Source organism: Durio zibethinus, chromosome 19 (genome assembly GCF_047325235.1).
Source record: "Durio zibethinus cultivar Kanyao isolate XHJ-2024 chromosome 19, ASM4732523v1, whole genome shotgun sequence".
NCBI lineage: Eukaryota > Viridiplantae > Streptophyta > Magnoliopsida > Malvales > Malvaceae > Durio > Durio zibethinus.
The window spans coordinates 2,720,738-2,740,378 of record NC_143180.1 but is presented as its reverse complement, the minus strand read 5'-3'; the positions used below and the strand labels follow the sequence as shown (position 1 = coordinate 2,740,378).

At 29.4% G+C, this 19,641-nt stretch overlaps 2 protein-coding genes and 1 pseudogene across 2 annotated transcripts; 2 read left to right on the top strand and 1 right to left on the bottom strand.

Moving 5' to 3' along the window:
* Window positions 1-1,174: 1,174 nt before the first annotated feature.
* Window positions 1,175-2,570, top strand: LOC111309510 (RING-H2 finger protein ATL52-like). The gene has a single exon (XM_089748988.1). It carries the CDS (start codon window positions 1,476-1,478, stop codon window positions 2,031-2,033), a length of 558 nt encoding a protein of 185 aa, XP_089605114.1. The 5' UTR covers window positions 1,175-1,475; the 3' UTR covers window positions 2,034-2,570.
* A 3,925-nt stretch (window positions 2,571-6,495) lies between these two features.
* On the top strand, window positions 6,496-7,789 carry LOC111310217 (uncharacterized; annotated as a pseudogene).
* An 858-nt stretch (window positions 7,790-8,647) lies between these two features.
* Window positions 8,648-11,244, bottom strand: LOC111310216 (heat shock cognate 70 kDa protein 2-like). Its single transcript, XM_022909440.2, has 2 exons — window positions 10,948-11,244; window positions 8,648-10,557 (listed from the first exon to the last, which is right to left on the bottom strand). The coding sequence occupies exons 1-2, from the start codon at window positions 11,159-11,161 to the stop codon at window positions 8,825-8,827; spliced, it is 1,947 nt and encodes a 648-aa protein (XP_022765175.2). The 5' UTR covers window positions 11,162-11,244; the 3' UTR covers window positions 8,648-8,824.
* Window positions 11,245-19,641: the final 8,397 nt, after the last annotated feature.

Here is a 19,641-nt window from a genome sequence, read left to right as displayed (position 1 = left end):
TGTTAGATTTAATATAATATAATTATACCCTTTGTATGTGTAAAGTTTCAAATCTTTGTCATATTAGTTGAGAATACTATTTTTTTTCAATATATATTTAATGATTGAATTTTTATATCAAACAAATACATATTTAATTAACTTAAAATTTGACGTGCATAATTTATGTAAGTAGAGTATGAAATAACAATATCCTAATTAAAAAATATAAATCATATAAAAATTATAAAAATATGTATAATAAATTAATTTTGCAACCATGTAAATGAATTCTTCCTTTCATATATATATATATAATGAAAAATATAATTTAAGTTTCCTTATAAAAAGAATGTCTCAGATAACACTTGGTTTGTTTAATTTTGAGATGGGTTAACGTTGCAAATTATTTTTAAATTATAATAAAATATTTAAAATAATGTGATATTTAAATTATAAATTTATTAAAAAATACGATGCATCATACGTCATCATTTAAAATTAATCACGTTAAAAATAAATATCATATTAATTAATAAATTTATAACTTAAATATCACTTTAAATATTTTTAAAATTCAAATATTATAGTAATTATTTTTAAAAACTATTCATAATATTAACGTTTTCCACTTGAGTTTTGACACCTTACCTATATAAGGTCCATGGAAGTGATAAGTGATAGGTGATTGTTAATAAAATAATATACAATAATTTAAAAGAAATATCATTGAATATTTATTTTACGTCGGTATAAGTGATTCTTTAATTATATATAAAATGAAAAGTATGCAAATAAAGTTTCCTTACAAAAAAAAAGTCCCAGATAATACCTGGCTGATTTAGGTTTCTTCTGCTTGAATTTTGACACCTTATCTATTATATATGGTCCATGGAAGTGATAAGTGATTGGTAATCAAATAATGCACAATAATTTAAAAGAAGCATCATTGAAGATTCCCCAATCTTTAACTTTTATAAGTAGTTGTGCCCAATTTCAATAAAGCATTCAAAAAGGCCAAATCCTTTTTTTTTTTTCTCTTCCACGTTCGAGTCCCAACAAAATGGTTGGATCTTATTCATGGTTTAACTTCAATGGAACTTTGAAGAATCAATCCCCTTTCATTTTTAGTTGAATCTTTTGATTTTTTTTATGTGAATATTTGTAATTGATTTCAATTATTAAATATTTTCTCAATTGTTGGTTCAAAGTGAAGCCCTTTTTGTTGCACAAATTCAACAAAAAAAAATCATAATATAAAATTAAATTCTTTTTCATTTAAATGTTTTTTTATGATTAGTGTAATATTTTGTTTATCTTATTAATTAAATATCGTGTTTTTAAAACAACAATGGGCTGCATGGGCTGAAATAGGCTTTGTACAAGTCTCAGCCAGAGGGAAAGGATCATGTAATTTTCACTGAGCGTTATAATGTTCTTCATAGGATAATCTTGCAATCATCGCCAAACCAATGCAGCTTAATTAAATTTCCTGTATGCAAAGCTCTGAAGAATTTTCCTGGTCACTCTCTGCCATGGGAGACGTCGATTTCAATCTCGATAACACCAAATTATCCGTCGTTTTGGTCTGCATCGGATCGGCTGCTTTGGTGGTAACAATCTACCATTGCATTGCCGTGGGATGGTGCCACCCCCACCGTGATAGCCAAGCTCAAGGAGCACAACAAGCACAAGCTCAACAGCATTCATTGAGAAATGAAGTGTTAGAGAGAGCAAGCTTAGAGAATTTAGCAACCCAACTCATTCCAGCCGATGAGTACCAGAAGGGCATGGGCTTGGTGGATGATGATGAAATGTGTGCAGTTTGCTTGTCTCAATTTGAAGAGGGTGAAGAGTTAAGGACATTACCAGAATGCCTGCATTCATACCATGCTCCATGCATTGATATGTGGTTTTATTCACATTCAAGTTGCCCCATGTGCCGTACTGATGCCACTCCGTCGCCCCAAATATTTCACTGGCAGTCGGATTCAGGTTCTGTGCATGTAGATTCCGGCATGTTGCATAATATTGTACAATCTCGGACAATGTGATCTCAAAGAATGGAATTAGGATTTTAAGATGTGCCAATTTCCATTCCACAATGATAGGTACAACGAAACTTTCAAGGTAAGTATTGCACAAAATCAATAGTAGCTTTTTGTAGAATTGTTTGGACAGAGGATTAAAGCTTAAGACTCATGGATGTGATTGTTGATTTTAATCAATAGTAGTTTCTTTTTTAGAATAGTTTTTATCAAACATATATAGTTTAATTTCAATCTCGCTATAATTGCAATTTTCAATCTCACCATTGTGCCGAACACGTTGAAGTAACATGATTAAACTGGGTAGCCCAAGTCATGAACACAGCTTTGGACTATGACACTTGGCTTTCATGTAATTATGTGTTTAAAATCTTATTCTTTGAGTAGATCTTTTTCGGATATATTTTGAAAGTAAAATTTTAAATATATTAAATTAATTTAATTATATCTTAATCAGATAGATTTGGATTGTGATAATTTAGCTGAAGCTTAAACTTGAATATGATTTACGTGCTGCTCACATCTGATCCAGATGGGTTAATTTAGTACTACCCATGCTTGTGGGGTACTAATTTTTTTATTTTCTAGACTTGTGTTTGAATTATAATTAAAAAATAATTTAAATTTTTAATATTTTATTACAATCAATCAATCAATCGAGTTTTTAATTTTTTATTTCAACTCAATTAAATTTTTAATTGAATAAAATTTAATCAAGTGACGAAATTAATCAATTTTTGGGTTATAATGAATTAAACTCTTAAAGAGATTTTAGAGAAAAAGAAAAAAAATAAAAAAAAATGAGAAGAAACAAAGTTTATTTTATTTAATTTTTATATATTAATTATATTACATGATAAATTTTTATTTATTTTATTAATGTCACATAAAATTTATTTTAATTGACAAAAAATTAACGGTATTAATTTTTTTATTTAAATAAAGATATGATTGAATGTAAATTAATATTTTAAAAATTAATTAATTATAATAAAAAATAAATATTTAAATAATTTTTTAATTATACTTCAAAAACTTTTTATATTCTTTTAACTTATTTTCTAACTTACGGAAATGATAAGTGCATCAAAGCTTACAAAAATATCCTACCAACTTGTCCCACTTTTATTTTCTCCTTCTAGTGAATTCCCAAACGAGTGGCAGAAGAAAAAAAGAGGTTGTTTCATAAGAAATCTTTTTGCAAGATTTGTTTCATGTAAATTCAATGGTGGAATGATTGGGAAATGGAAATTTGACACTACACTTTAACTAATCTTTGTCCTAAAGAGGGGAATCTTAAACCACATCCCAACCCAAAGTTCCACTTAGGGGCAAAAATACCATAACATTTCTGGTTAGAAAAAGTTTTATTTATTTATTTATTTATTTATTGAGTATAAATTATTTTTTTTATTCTTTAATCTTTTCACTTTAACGCTAGAAATAAACTTACAATCTCAATTTTTTACTTTTAAAATCAAAAGTAACAAAAAAGAGCATAAAAAAGTATCATTAACATCAACAAGTGATTGATTTAATTAATTAAAATTTTTTTTTTTTATAAAAATGTATTGGATTTGAGTTCTGTCAGTAATCATTTATTGAAATCATATCGAATGCACCATCTGCAACCACTTATTTTATACTGTCAGATACGATATATATTACTCTGATTTAAGAGACTGAACAAATTAATTTCTCTCAAATTTTTTTTTACCAAAAAAAAAAAGTACCACTAAAGTAAAGTGTTTTCAAGAAAAAAAAAATTCCAGGGTCTAATTCCATGATATAATAATGATAACAGCTCCCCTGATGTTTTATGCCACCAATTCTATTAAAAAGTTTATTTATTTTTTTACCATGGATATTTGGTAAAAATATTACTTGTTATTCGTTTATTTGAGTTTGAATTTGTTAAAATATTATAAAAAATAATTTTTTTTTATAAATTTATTAAATTTAAATATAAATAAATTTATTTAAATCGATTCGAAAATAAAATATATTAGATAAAATCCATAAATCTTTACCATTCAAAAAAATTCTTATTGTTATTATTATTAAAGTTGTTAGAACAATAAAAGCTTTTTTTTCAACAGAAAATGACTATTCAAATATCAAAATTTCTTTTAATACGCTGCCTATACTCAAATCATACACAGTAAAAACCACATTATCTAAAAATATGGGAGGGAATTATGAATTTCACCTAAAAAAATGGTGATCTATCACTCTATTTACTCCATTACCTATAACTACAATAAGGAGTCATAAATTCTATGATTTTGATATACCTTTCACCAATAAATCAATGTCTCCCTCATTTATTCTTTTTTTGTTATTATTTCTAAATTTATTTTTCTTCTTTTCTTGGGTTTGAGAATCATCCCATGTGAAGTTTTTTTTTTTTTTTTTTCTTTTTTTATCCGAAAAAATTTAAGAGTAAAAAAATATTATACCATCTTCAAAATTAGAACAAATCATCAATTCAATTAAAATTTATTAATTTATTAAAATTTTACTTATAAATTTTTTAAATTTACATATCATTTATCAATAAAAAATTATATAAAAATTCAAACCTAAATTCATTAATATTTAACATTCACTTCGATGTAAACTTTTGAACAACCGTCAACAAAGACAGAATTTCCTAAATTCTACATCAACTTTAACCAGGATATATATATATATAACTTAAAAAGGAAAGAGCAGATTGTGGTTTTCCCTGCTGTCATGTATGGGAAAAGTGAGAGCAAAATCTGATTTTTCACTGTGAAGCCTTCTGGCTAATTGGCTTCTTTTGAATCTTGTGCTATTCAAACCTGGGGCTCCTAAATCTGATTTTTATGAATTTTGTTAACTAAACATTCTTTAAATTAATTAATATATTATTTATAATAATATTTTCATTAAAAAATTTCAAATTATTAAAATAAAATTACAAAATTTTACACTCTTTATAATGATATGATCATACTTATCATGCTGGAAAAATTTGAAGGCAATTCGCTATTCATATTGTATCCACTAAAAAATACCCTATTTTATAGTATATATATTTAAGAGTTAAAATTTTATTATTGTAAAAAAAATATGTGTACATTTTTAATCAATTTAAAAATTATGGTGCGTGCTATATTTGAATTAAACATAAAATCTAAGGGTTTAATTGATAAATATAAATATATAAATATGAATTGATATAAAGTTTTAATTTTACATTGATGGAATCCTTTTTTTCATTAAATATGATATAGATTTACAAAATATTGAGAGAAAATATTATAAGGTAAAAAAAAAGTAATTATTTAAATAAGTTATTAAATTACCACGATTATAAGATTGTTTGGAATTCAGTAAACAATTAATTTTCATCCCTATAACAAGTCAAACACTAATTACTCAAGGTAAATAAAAAATTTATTACCTATAATAAATTTTACAAACTTTTACGTTCATTTTATTTTTCCCATATTACCCTTGTCCAAAATTCAATCCGATCCTCACCAATAAGTTCTGTAAGGGATATTAGAGTAAAATGAAGCAAAAAGAACAAAAAAAAAAAATCTAGCCACAATGACACATCACTTTCCTTTTAGTTGTGATCCCATGTGATGTGAGTATCTCTTGTAGGTTGAAGCCAGCGACCCCTCAGCCATAAAATACAAAGGCATTTGCCCACTCTTCTTTACCTGGTGGCCCTATTGATTTTCATTTCTCATTTTTATTTAACAATCTCAATTAACCCAATGATTTAAAGCTTAAAAAAATTAATACTTAAATTTTAATTCTTTTTTAAAAAATTATTTCATATATCATCCAAAAAAAAATTTAAATTCTATCTACGTATTAAAAAATTATCAGGCATTTCTTTTTTATAAAAGATGCTACAACTTAACGATATTGAATTTTGAATTTTAAATTGTGGTGCTAAATTTTATTTTTTAAAAGTAATTGAATAAATTAATTAAATTTAAAATTAAATTTTTTTAAAAAATATATATTAATATAATTATAAAAAATAAACATGATATATAATTTTTTAAGACACTCTGATGATATATAGAAAAAACTCATTAAAATTTTATTTAAAAAAACTTTAAGCTTTCTAAAAGTATGTGGTGGTGGTTCATGTGGTTTTTTTATAAGTTATTATAGTTTGTACAAAAAAAAAAGTTTTCTGATAATCATGCTTAATGATTAAAATAGTGTGATTTTCAGAGAAAAGAGAGCTTTATAGATTTATTTATTATTTTAGCACAAGGTTGCAGGAACAACTATGATTTTTTCAGGTAAAGCTGAAGGGTACATTTATAATGCTTTTGATAAAAAAGAGTGAAAGAGAGATTCATGAAACATACTTTTGGGTGGGGGAGTCTGGTCAAAGTTCTTTGGGTTCTTGCTTCCTGGGCTTTTGGTTTTGTGTTTTGTGAAGATTGAGACTGCTCAGTATGCTTTGTTTTTTCCTTGGGTTTTTCACTTGTTTCTTGTACTGATGGTGGGATATCTTCATCAAGTAGTTTATTAAACCAAGTTCTTTCCTTCTTGAGTGGAAAGGTTTCAAGTTTTTTTGGTTTGTTTTCTGATGTAAATTGGAAGGTGGGTTTGGATTGAAAATGAAATCTTTGAGTGGTGTAGGACTTGGTTTGAGTATAGTTTTTGGTTGTCTCTTGTTGGCTTTGATTGCTGAGTTGTATTACTTGTTATGGTGGAAGAAGAGGCTAACAGGCAGAGATTTGGAAAATGATTACAGCAATCCAGCTAGAGAGTTCTTTTACATGTTTTGTTGGAAAAGGTCAGCTTCCATGACTCACTCAGCTTTGAATCCTCAAGGAATTAGACTGAGAGAAGAACAACAATCTCATCATCATCATCTGGACTCAAACAAAGATTTGTTGCTCAAGCCTTTTGATGATCATGGCGTGGAAAGTGAGCTACTGAGGCTGCATAGTCTGTCAGGGCCACCAAGATTTCTCTTCACAATTATTGAAGAAACAAAGGAGGATTTGGAGTCAGAGGAAGCCAAGTCCAAGTGTGATAACAAGAGTAGAGTAGGGTCAAGAGGGAGGAGCTTGAGTGATCTACTTCTTACTGTTGAAACACCATATTTAACCCCTCTTGCTTCTCCACCATTTTTCACTCCTCCTCTTACTCCAATGGAAGCCTGTTATAGTCACCAAGGATTCAACCCTTTGTTTGAATCTGCAACTGATGCAGAGTTTAACAGGATAAGGTCATCATCACCTTCCCCAAAGTTCAAGTTCCTGCAAGAAGCAGAGGAGAAACTTCATAGGAAAAAATCAATGGAAGAAGCTGAGAGTAATGATGGATTTGATCAAGAAAATGGTGACATGACTCCTCCTTCAAAGTATCTCAAAGATGAGGAAGATGGATCTTTTATCACAATCATTGTTGATAGGAACAAAGAAAGGGGGTTTAATCACTATCATCAACACCAATTTCATTCAGGTACTTCCTCTTAGTTCTTCACCTTCAACATTCAAGTCACCAGCCAGAACTACTCCCATCTAACAATGTTTTTGGAGTTTCATGACCAACCAAAGTAAAATGAAAATTCCTTTTTTTTTTTTTTATAATTATTAGCTTTTTCTTGGTAGTTTTAGGTTTTGAGGGGGAGAGACAACATTCTATTCTACAGCATGATGATGTGAGGTGGTCTAATGCAAGTGGAAGGAGACAAGTGGGGTTACTTGTTTTATTTCATCTCCATGTCTCCTGAGCTGTTTGATTCCTGTGATCATTCTATGAGTGAATTGATTTACTAATGTTCTTTCTTCAAAGAGCCTTGTAAAATTTTTTGAACAAAATTTTATGATCCAAGTTGTCCAATTTTCTGGATCAAAGTAAAATGTATCTTTTTTTCATAAATATCGTGCATTTGAAATTAACATGAATAAAAAAAATTACATTATACTTCAACAAAATGACAAAACTGGAAACAAGAGAAGAAAGAAAAGAAAAGAGGGGCAGATGCCAGATGGGCAGTGATTTGTAAGTTTCCTTTAGGCTTTTTACATCACAACAGAGAGATGCAATTGCCCTTGAAAGTGTCCGGTGCACATGGCCGAAAGATACCCACCTTGAAGAAAACTCGTTACTTCTACAAGCACTTCCCTTCTCCATTTCCCCTTTAAATTGCTAGGGGCTGGCGAGGTCCCATGATTGATAATCATGAAACCCGATTCCCACCACCAAAACTTTACCATACTCCACCGTAACGCCCTTGACAAACGGAACCAAAACCTTCTGCCAATTTAAGTAGGTTGGAAACTTGGGTTGTGACTGCAGTGATGAAGCACTTTGATCTGTCTGAAATGAAAAAATCATGTGTTGTAAGATAATGTTTGCCTTATATTCAAAGTTGTAGTAAATTATGGAAGAAAGCAACAGCTCCTAGAGCTTGTTAGAGTTAACTGGTTACGCAGCATGTTCAAGTTATTCCCGTATGCATAAATTTGCACCGTAACTTTTTTGCGTCAATCGGTGTCTGCTGGAAAAGAATACCACTGAACCACGACGCCCATGGCTCATGCTCTGCACAAACCGCTATTTGTTCTTACCAAAGACATCTAGCCAAATTTTATATGACAAGGAAATTTGAAAACTACCGACAACCTTTTAAAGGAAACATTCATTACGGACGATGGTTCTCCAAAATAGTCCAGAATTTTTCACAACAAAGAGATTCAATAACTAAAACAAACTGCAGTAAACATAAAAACAACACCATCAGCAACAGCAACCCGCTTATCATCCTTTCTCAAACATTGGATTTAATCAACTTCTTCAATCTTGGGACCTGCACCGCTGCCACCAGCAGGAGGGATATCCTCATCCATGCCACCACCCATGTCAGCACCAGCACCCTGGTACATCTTGGCGATGATAGGATTGCAGATGCTCTCAAGCTCCTTCATCTTATCCTCAAACTCATCAGCCTCGGCTAGCTGGTTGCCATCCAGCCATTGAACAGCCCCATCAATGGCATCCTCAATCTTCTTCTTGTCAGCTGGGTCAAGTTTCGAACCAATCTTCTCATCTCTGACGGTGTTCCTCATGTTGTAGGCATAGTTCTCCAAAGCATTCTTGGCCTCAACCTTCTTCTTGTGCTCCTCATCCTCAGACTTGTATTTCTCTGCCTCTTGAACCATCTTCTCAATTTCATCCTTGGACAACCTACCCTTGTCATTTGTGATTGTAATCTTATTCTTCTGGCCAGTAGTTTTGTCCTCAGCAGATACATTCAAGATACCATTGGCATCGATATCAAAGCAAACAGTGATTTGAGGAACACCCCTTGGTGCTGGAGGAATTCCAGAAAGCTCGAATTTACCCAACAAGTTGTTGTCCCTTGTTCTGGCTCTCTCACCCTCATAAACTTGAATCAACACACCAGGCTGGTTATCAGAGTAAGTAGAGAACACCTGCTCCTTCTTTGTGGGAATAGTGGTGTTCCTTGGAATCAAAACAGTCATAACACCACCTGCAGTTTCCAGCCCAAGGGACAAAGGAGTAACATCAAGGAGCAATAGATCCTGAACCTTCTCATTTCCTTCGCCACTCAAGATGGCAGCTTGTACAGCAGCACCATAAGCAACAGCCTCATCAGGATTAATGCTCTTGCAGAGCTCTTTCCCATTAAAGAAGTCTTGCAACAACTGCTGCACCTTAGGAATCCTGGTTGAACCACCAACAAGGACAACATCATGGACAGAGCTCTTATCCATCTTAGCATCCCTCAAACATTTCTCAACAGGTTCCATACATTTCCTAAAAAGATCCATATTTAGCTCCTCAAACCTTGCACGAGTTATAGTGGAGTAAAAATCAATACCCTCGTACAAAGAATCAATCTCAATAGTAGTTTGAGCAGTTGAAGAAAGCGTCCTCTTAGCTCTCTCACAAGCAGTCCTCAACCTCCTCAACGCTCTAGGATTCCCACTAATATCCTTCTTATTCTTCCTCTTAAATTCCTGAACAAAATGGTTGACCATCCTATTATCAAAATCCTCACCACCCAAATGAGTATCACCTGCAGTAGCCTTAACTTCAAAAATACCTTCTTCAATAGTAAGCAAAGAAACATCAAAAGTACCACCACCCAAATCAAAAATCAAAACATTCTTTTCACCAACACTGGTAGCTTTCTTATCAAGACCATAAGCAATGGCGGCAGCGGTCGGCTCATTAATGATTCTCATAACATTAAGCCCAGCAATGACTCCAGCATCCTTGGTGGCTTGCCTCTGGGAATCATTGAAGTAAGCAGGCACCGTAACGACAGCGTTTTTAATAGTGGAGCCTAGGTAAGCCTCAGCAATTTCACGCATCTTGGTTAAAACCATGGAAGAAATTTCCTCAGCAGCAAATTGCTTTTCTTCACCCTTGTAATTAACAACAATCATGGGTTTATCACCAGGCCCAGCTATAACCTTAAAAGGCCAAAGCTTTATATCGCTTTGAACCGATGGGTCACTGAATCTTCTCCCAATTAACCGCTTAGCATCTGTTTAATTATAATTAACAAAATTTTAGTCAACACACTGTACAAGAAGTCAACTATCCTGGATTCTCGCTAATCCTATAATGACTTCATAAACAGAAAAGAAACAGTCGCATATATTTTTACTTGAAAATCAAACTGCTAACAACAACAATACGACGTCGTACTACATCTGGCTAAGAATAATTGAAATTTCGCAAAAGAAAAAAATAGTCATTTACTCAACGTACTACAGTACAAAAGTCAACTATCCCAAATTCTCGCTAACCCTATATTATTAACGTCATAAATAAATATATCTATAATATTACGACGTCGTAGATCTGGGTAAAAATAATTGAAATTTCGAGAAAAAAAAAAGGAAAAATTTGTCGCTGGGAATAAGAAATTTACCAAAGACGGTGTTGATGGGGTTCATGGCGACTTGGTTTTTAGCAGCGTCTCCGATCAAACGCTCGGTATCAGTAAAACCGACATAAGACGGCGTCGTTCGGTTGCCTTGGTCATTAGCGATGATTTCGACTCTGTCGTGTTGCCATACTCCGACGCACGAGTACGTCGTCCCTAGATCGATTCCGATCGCAGGTCCTTCTCCTTTCCCGGCCATTGCTCAAAATTCCGACAGGAACCAAAGAAGAACACGGAACGAGAAGAGAAATACAAAAGTTTTTCTACTTTTGAATGAAATGTGTGGCTTGTAATTAGGGTTGGTGATTTTATACGTTTTTTTTTGGAGTTGTAATTAGGGTTCTAGAATGTTCGGAGGGAGAATGGGGATTTTTGAGCCGTTGATTTTAAAATGATGGACGGTTAAGATTTGTTTTTGGAATTGGAAAGAAAGTGCCGGTCCACTACGACTTTATTAGTTGCGTGTTTTTTCAAGTTTCCTTAGCGGGTGAGGATTTGAATTTTTTGGATGATTCGGCTACACCCTTCGACGGGTCTTGGGCTGTGCCGGGTTGGGATGCAAACACAACCCGAAATGCATATGGATCTTTATAATTTATTTATTTTTATCTGCAAATTGGCTTTTTTTTTTTTTTTTATAAATCTTATTTTTCATTTTTATAGCTCACTAAACATCGTTTACTTTGATATAAAAATTCAAATTCAACAGATAATATATTGTTAAAATTATCTCGAATATATTATTTTTAATTATTATTTTTAAACTATTAAATAATCATATCTTATTTTAATTTTAAGAATCGAATTAATGTTTTAAATCAAATTAAAACTATTATACTTTTTAACTCAAATTAATGAACTAACAAAACTAAACTTAATATCAATTTTTTTATTTTTTTATTCAAAACATAACATATCTCCCACAAAAATTATAATCGATTTTAGTAAGAGTAAAATTTTATATGATTAAGATTTGCATATATTAATTCTTACATAAAAAAAATCTTCCTTCCCTTATTTTTTAACATTTAAAAAGAAATTATTATAAAAACACATAATATAATGTTTAGTAACAATTTTTTTTCTAAAAAGGTACAAATTACCCTTTGATGCAAAAATTAAGAATTTTTATAATAATGAAAATTTTTTTTTTCAAACCTATGTTTCATTTGGATCACCTATGGGATACGACCCCTAACTAGTCAATGGACATTGGGCTTGTTACCATAGTTAAGATAGTATTTAAAGAGTGGTAGGCCGAGTTGCCTCATGCCCAAAACAAGAAATGGCATTCCATGGCCCAACAATGGCCCAGGATTAACTTTTATATCATTTAAACTTTTTAGGTTGCTTATGGTTGGCCTGCCTTTTTTGCTTTAAATAATTTTCAGCTTAAGAAAAGAAGCTTTGGGAGGCCCAAAATTTGGATTTTGGGCTTATATTACCCATCAATCAAAGGCAGGCTTGGCAAAAAGGCCTTATGTAGGTGTAAATATTTTTATTTTATTATCAAATAAAATAACAATGTCACAGACGAAAACTCTTGTAGAGATCAGCAGTACTTCTCTTTACTATAATTTTATAAATATTCAATCATAATATAAAATTAAGTAAGAGTTCATCGATTTCATATAAAATTTTGATAAATTTTATAAAATTTTAAATTATAATTAATTAATTATATTACAACAATTATAAATGATATAGTCCCTCCTATCACATTAATCACATTAATTATAAACATATACTTGTGAAGTTGATTTTTACATAATGAGAAATAATTTCTTTTATTTCATGATTTGAACTCGATTTTTAAAAATTAAATTTTAACCTTTAATCGTTGAAATGTAGAGTCCGAATCAGATGATGGAGTAGGATGTTTATGAATTTTTTAAAAATTGAAAAATAAAAAAAAATTTTAAGAAAAAAAATTATTTTTTTGGATTTTTTTTATAAAATTAATAAATTCATTGTATTTTTTTTATATATTATAAATAAACATTAAAAAAAAAAATCCTGAATCCACTGTTATCAAAATCTTGGCATGAAAATTAATCATTGATTTTTCAAAAGTAAGAAAAGTACAAATAATTCAGGGACCACTAACACTAACCTCATGCTTAGAAGGTAGTTTTTTTTTGTTTAGAAAAAAATCAAACATAATCAGCGGCAGATTTAACGGTCTTAAACAAATATTTAGGAATCTAGCTTTAGAATCTTCATGGGAAAAGCACGTGATGAGCATGATTTTGAGCCTGATTGTCAGCTCTCTCTACAATTCTTTCGTTCCTTAACCACACGACATGAACAATACTGCTTTTCCCTTTTAAAAGATTTAAATGTTAATGCATAATTATTCATCAAAATCATTCTTTATCTCCTAAAGATTATACAATGTTACATAGTTGAAATATTTCATTCAAATAATGTATTCACTTGTTTTTTAATCTTATTCTAGGGATTTAAGTAAAAATTTTAAAATTTTAATCGATTGTAATAGAATTTGAAAACAAGATTAATATGAATGTATTAAATGAGTATGATATAATATTTTCCTTATCTTAAGTTATGTAAATTTTCTTGTTTTATTTAATTAAGCCAATTACTCGATGAATGCCGTAGTTATTTTCTTAAAAAGGAGGTCATTGTGCAAAATTAAAAAAAAAAATTATAAATGTTAATATTTAAATTTTGAATTTATTGAATATCATCTTTTAATGATAATTACATAATTCAATTGATTTCGATTTTTAAACCTTTAAAACTTTAGAATTATCAAAGTTATAATAATTGCACCAATCATATTCGACCATGTTTGGGTTGTTCATCCTAGTTTTTTCCTTAATCGACATGTAAAAATAATCATTAAAATATGGTGGTATATGATATATAACACTTTAATAATTATCTCTTATTAACCTAGGCAATGAATAAAATTGAAAAAAAATAAAGAAGTACTTTTATATGAATCTCTTGTAATATTAAATAAACTATATCTCTTTGAGAGAAAGAAGAATGTGGGATGGGAAGGTGACTGCAAGTGAATAAATATAATAGTGGCAAAAAGCTGCAACAAAGCTTCCAACCCAACCATGTACATATATACAAGAAGGGTTTGCTTTTTGCATGAAAATGTGCAAAAAAGACACAAATATTCTGCCAAAGATTGATTAGATATGGGAATTAGATTCCGACACCACCCAAACCTTAAAAATTGTTTCCTAAATCACGTGCTACAGATCAAACGATTTGATCAGATTTTGATCTCTTTCTCAATAGTTGCATGCACGATCCTCTTCTCAAAAAATAATAACCAATTTTTGACACTTTCATTCTATGCAGACTAGTATTTTCATGTATAGAATCTTCCAGGGTCTTTGGGCTTTGCGATCTCTTGCTTCTTGTTAAATGTGCATATAGCTCCATTAATAGTAATTAAACAATAATATTGAATCCTCTTATGATTTTTTTTTTTATACACAAAGATCGATTTTAAATTATTACGAAATGGTTCTTTCTTATCTCATAAATCTAATCTCATTCTGTTCAGGATTTGAATATGAAACTCCAATGAATTTTATTAGCTAATGAAAGTTTAATTTCCAAGCTAGATGGAAAACACATATGCTACCTTACTATATAAATTGTGGTCTAATTCCAGTCTTTCAATTAATTATTAATTTTCAGATATTTTATAAATATGCTATCAACACACAAACTTTTGACAAGGAAATATTGCCTAGAGGGACCTGCATAGCTAAGGTATAATTAACCATGGAAATTAAGGAATAAAGATGCCAAAAATTTTCCAACTAATTCAGCAACAAGGGAATTTTTCCCCCCAAATAACTCCCACTTTTGAAATATTTTCAATTGATAAATACTCACAAAGGTTTAATTATTTTTTATCATTAATTTGTTCTCTCCTTTGTTTGGGAATGTGTTGTGCTTTTGCTGATCAAATCTTTTCTTTTTTCGGAGAGCCTTTCTTTTTTTGTGTCTTTTGAATGTTATAATTGAGATTTGAATTTGAAATTTCAAAGAAATCTTAGTATCATCGAATTAATAATTCATTGGTTATTTTCTTTTCTTATAAAAGAATTTTTTTTATTTTTCATATTTAATTATTAAAAAGAAATAAAATTAATGTAGAAAGCTTGCTCTATTATTATTATTTTTTTATAAAAGAGGTCGTAGTTTGAAAAAAAAAAAGATATTAAAATATAAATTTTAAACTTGTTGGACGTAAACTCTTAAAGATAATTGCATGAATGAATTGAGCTAAATTTTACATTCAAACTTCATGTCTTTTGCAAATTAAACATAGACCCCTAAGACAATTTGTATTAATTAGTTGGTAAGTATCATGTTTAACATCTAATAAAAATAATTTAAAAAACCATATAATAAAAAATTGGATGCTAATTAAACACTTTACAAAGTATATATTAGTTTCATAATTACTATCAAAATTATTGTTGAATGAGACTTCAAATTGAAGACGCGGAATGTTTAATCAATTGCAATCAGATAAATAATTAGAGGGCCAAGCATTAATCGGTGGGCCAAAAGAGACTGACCTCACCATATAATTTTAGTGACAAAAAGAATCATTACCTTAGAAGCAATGTAAAGGCAATAATTAATTTTTAATTATATATAGTAATGTAAGAATGTTCAAAATCCCTTAGTATTAATTAAATTTGATAAAATACCCAATTTTTAATTTTTATTAGTAAGATTCAAATTCTGACAAATTTAAATATTATATATATATATATATATATATATTAGCACTTAGTCATTAAGCACATAATTCCCACCTTTAAGCATATATTGGGAATATCACGAGCCTAATCGCATTGCTTAATTCTTTTAAAATTTTAAAAAATATATTTATTTAAATTCATTAATATTATTTTGAGTAAATGGTATATAGTTGAATAGTAGGGCATCCTTGAAACATAGATTGAAAATGGAAAAGAAAAAGTGTTAATTGATAGGAATTCCTTGAATTCAGAATATCATTATTATTAATTAAGATTTTGTGTCCTATTAACATCAATATAAAAAGGATTTTCATTTGCCATTTATGTATTATAAATGTATGATATTAATGTCCCTTTGCAATTTATTAAAGCACCTTATGCAATTTTGGGTTGGCTCATTAATATGATATTATTTTTTAAGACAATTGACATTTTTCTTCCAAATTCATGAAAAATACTCTTTCTATCCATACACTATAGAGTTGTTTAGGCACCGATTTTATGCATTTAATTTGATGCAGACATATAACAAATCAATTTATATTGTTAATTTTTTTTATTAAATTACGTTTCTCCATAGAAATCACAATTCTAATTAGATAATCCTTAGACATATATATGATATAATTATTACATTACAAATCCATTACTGATCAAATTCAGTTACGATGAGACTCGAACTCGAGATTTAATGATTGCATACATTTAAGATGTGTCATATGTGCGTAATATTGGAAGCTATTGTCTTTTTATTCAAGAAATTTTATTCAAGAGATTTGCTCTGAGACAAGTTTCACTATATATAACCAGTCTTTTGGAACCATTAATGATTACTTGAAGCATGACAAGAACTTTCACCAAACTTAATTAACACAGAACTGATCAAATAAGTCCAGAATTCAACTAACTTCTTGGCCTTTGCTTAATAGTTTCTCTTCAAAATCCAAGAAATATTTCAAGGCAGTTATAGCTTTCTAATTCCAATGTGACAACCCATTTGATTACTTTCAAAACTTTGCTTTGATGGATATGACTTTGAAAAAAAATTGTGAATATTAGCTGAATGAATATATGTCAATTCTCTATCAATGAAAAGTTGTCTCCTAGCTAATCCGTAGATGGGTCACGGAATAGGGAAAATATGTCGTTTTTGGTTTTGAAATGTATGAAAAATAGGTGTAGAATTCAAATCTCAATAAATGCAATCCATTCCATTGTTTTTAGGTATTGATCTCTTTTATTAAAAAATATTTATTAATTTTTTAAAGCTCATTTTCTTTAAACCTGTATTATTATTCCCAATTAAAAAAGAAACCCATATTATTTTTAATGGCTTGAGATCAAGGTTTAAACTTGATTCTGTTCTCCCTTCATTTTTTACTATGTAACTAAGCCTCAACGTATCGGTTGTTATCTTTCTTAAGGATTAAAGTTAATTCAAGGTTCAAACATCTTCTCTTACTCTAAACTTTTTCATTTATGTATATAAAAAAGGAATTACATATATGATTGTATTCTAATGCAAAAAAGCTACTCTAATATATATATGTATATATATAAATACATAATTATCTCATATATTATTAGTGTAACTTTTAAATTTCACAAATGAAATTAGCATAAACGACATATGTCACTTAGGAAATATTAAATATATAAAAATTATCTCGTGAATTGGTTCATTTGAATATATCATCATTTGCCCTAAATTTGACTGAAACCTGAAAAATATTAGCTAGATCATGTTTCCAAACTAACCCAAATCCAAGAAACAACCCCAACAAAGCCATGCACATGCTTGATATCTAGCTTGGGTGATGAAATTTTGATTTATGTTTTTTTTTTTAAATAATTATGAACTGAAGTGTCAATTAACTTTTGAGTTTGAGCTGTGTGGGATACCATATTAATGAGGGGACCGATTAGTCGTCCATTTTGGAGAAGAAGCAAAGAAAAATTACAGATACCCATAGCTATTGAATAAAAAAGTACTTATCAATGGGTTGGAGACCATGGACCACAAATTTCTTTGCCAATGGAAGATTGGGACAGAGTCCTGAAATATGTTTTTTTTTTTTTTTTTTCCTTTTTCAGCCTTTAATGAATGACAATGTTTCTAACAATTTATCCATAAAATCATTACCAGATTCTTTTTTTTTTTTTTTTTAAATTTTGGGGTAAATATAGTACATCAATGTTACTATGACTTTAAAGTTGAATTCCCATGCCATGATGTTCCAACAAGTTTAACTCTCTCTCTCTCTCTTTCCCCCTTGAGTGATGCATGTGGGTGTGAATTGCAGTTTTGAATTTGGTATATCTTTTTTTGGGTCTAAAGGAGGGTCAATTGGTCCAAAAAGAAAGTAAAGTCTAGGGTACTCTTCATGACTTGGCCTAATTGGTGCTTCACTTTGTCAAATATAATTGATTCCATTTTAAATTGTTTATTTTATTTATTTTTAAAATATACAAAAATATTTCTATATGGATAATTTAATATTTTACATATATATTTTAAATTAAAATTCAATAAAAATAATTTATTTAATAATAAAATATTCATGTATCAGATTTGATCGAATTTTTTATTTAAAATATTTTAATAAATCTAAATTAACAGTTCGATCTGTGAATAAATCTATATATAAATAAAGATAATCACTTAATTATGATAAAAGACAATGTCAAAATTCAGATTAATTTTTACATATAAAAAAGACTTAAATATTGGATGAATTATGATATATATGCAAAAATTTTATGTGAGTCTCTCTGTCTCTCTCTGGGGTCAATTTCTTAACCAATGTACAAGACCAGAGGCCACGACTTGATATTCTTAGATCCAGTGGACGATAGTACGTGGATGTGATTATCCACGATGAAATTGAAAGGGGAACCTTCAAAATCTGATGTTTGATAATGAATTATGTACGTATTGTCCAAACCTTATCTAGTCACTAATTTTGTCTGACATAGTTTTGTTTATATTACTATTATTATTATTATTATTATTATTATTATTATTATTATTAAAGATGAAGAAAAAGTTAAATTTTTTTTTTCAAATATAATAGTTAAAATCAAGTCGTCGGAGTGATATTTTTTCTCTTTAATACTACTTAATTTGATAACTTGAAACATGATGATCAAAAGTCACTAGATAAGCTTTCAAAATTTTTCACAAAAGATCTCAAAAGATTTAAGATTTGAATCTCAAAGATTTTATAAATGAAGCCAATCCTTGTAAGTAAAAATAAGAATAAAGAGAAAAACGAGGAAGCTTAGGGGTTTTGTAAAAAAAAAAAAAAAAAAGGAAAACAAAGAACATAAAAGCTATAAAAAAATACCTCAATCCTTTTAATGAGGAACAATAGCAAAAATAAAAAATTTCAAAAATAAAAAAAGAACCCCTAAGAATAAAATTTTTGATCTAGGAGGTTTGAGATTTTTTTAAAAAATCTAATTTTGAGAGAGTATTTAGAAAACAAAAAGGATCAATTTGAGATTTTTAAAAAAATTTTGAATTTTTTTTGGGCCACCAAAAATTGAAAAAGTTTAAATTTTTTTATGACCATTGAATTTTTTGGTAACTATTGATTTTCAGTCACTGAAAACTGAAAAGTTAGCCGGAATATATAATTTTTGAATTTTTCGATTTCGATTGAAGTTTTCGACTACCAGTGTATAGCGACAACTCATCGAAAACTGGATAATTGTGGCGACTAGTAAGAGGAAGTTTAGGTTTTAGAGCGAGGAGCTTTAAGGTAGAGAGAGAGAAAAAGAGAAAAAAATTGATTTTGGCCTATTTAAAGGCTTCCAAAACAATGCCATTTTGAGCGTTTGACCTGTTCTTAACTTGACAAGATCCGCATGTCAACCCGCGTTTCGATTCGACCTATTTGGCAAGTTT

Bases quoted from the DNA above. Each gene is read 5' to 3' on its own strand.
- LOC111309510 (XM_089748988.1), top strand. From the start codon at position 1,476: ATGCAAAGCTCTGAAGAATTTTCCTGGTCACTCTCTGCCATGGGAGAC.
- LOC111310216 (XM_022909440.2), bottom strand. From the start codon at position 11,161: ATGGCCGGGAAAGGAGAAGGACCTGCGATCGGAATCGATCTAGGGACG. The intron at 10,558-10,947 runs GTAAATTTCTTA...ATAATTAAACAG, and splicing joins CCCCATCAACACCGTCTTTG to ATGCTAAGCGGTTAATTGGG.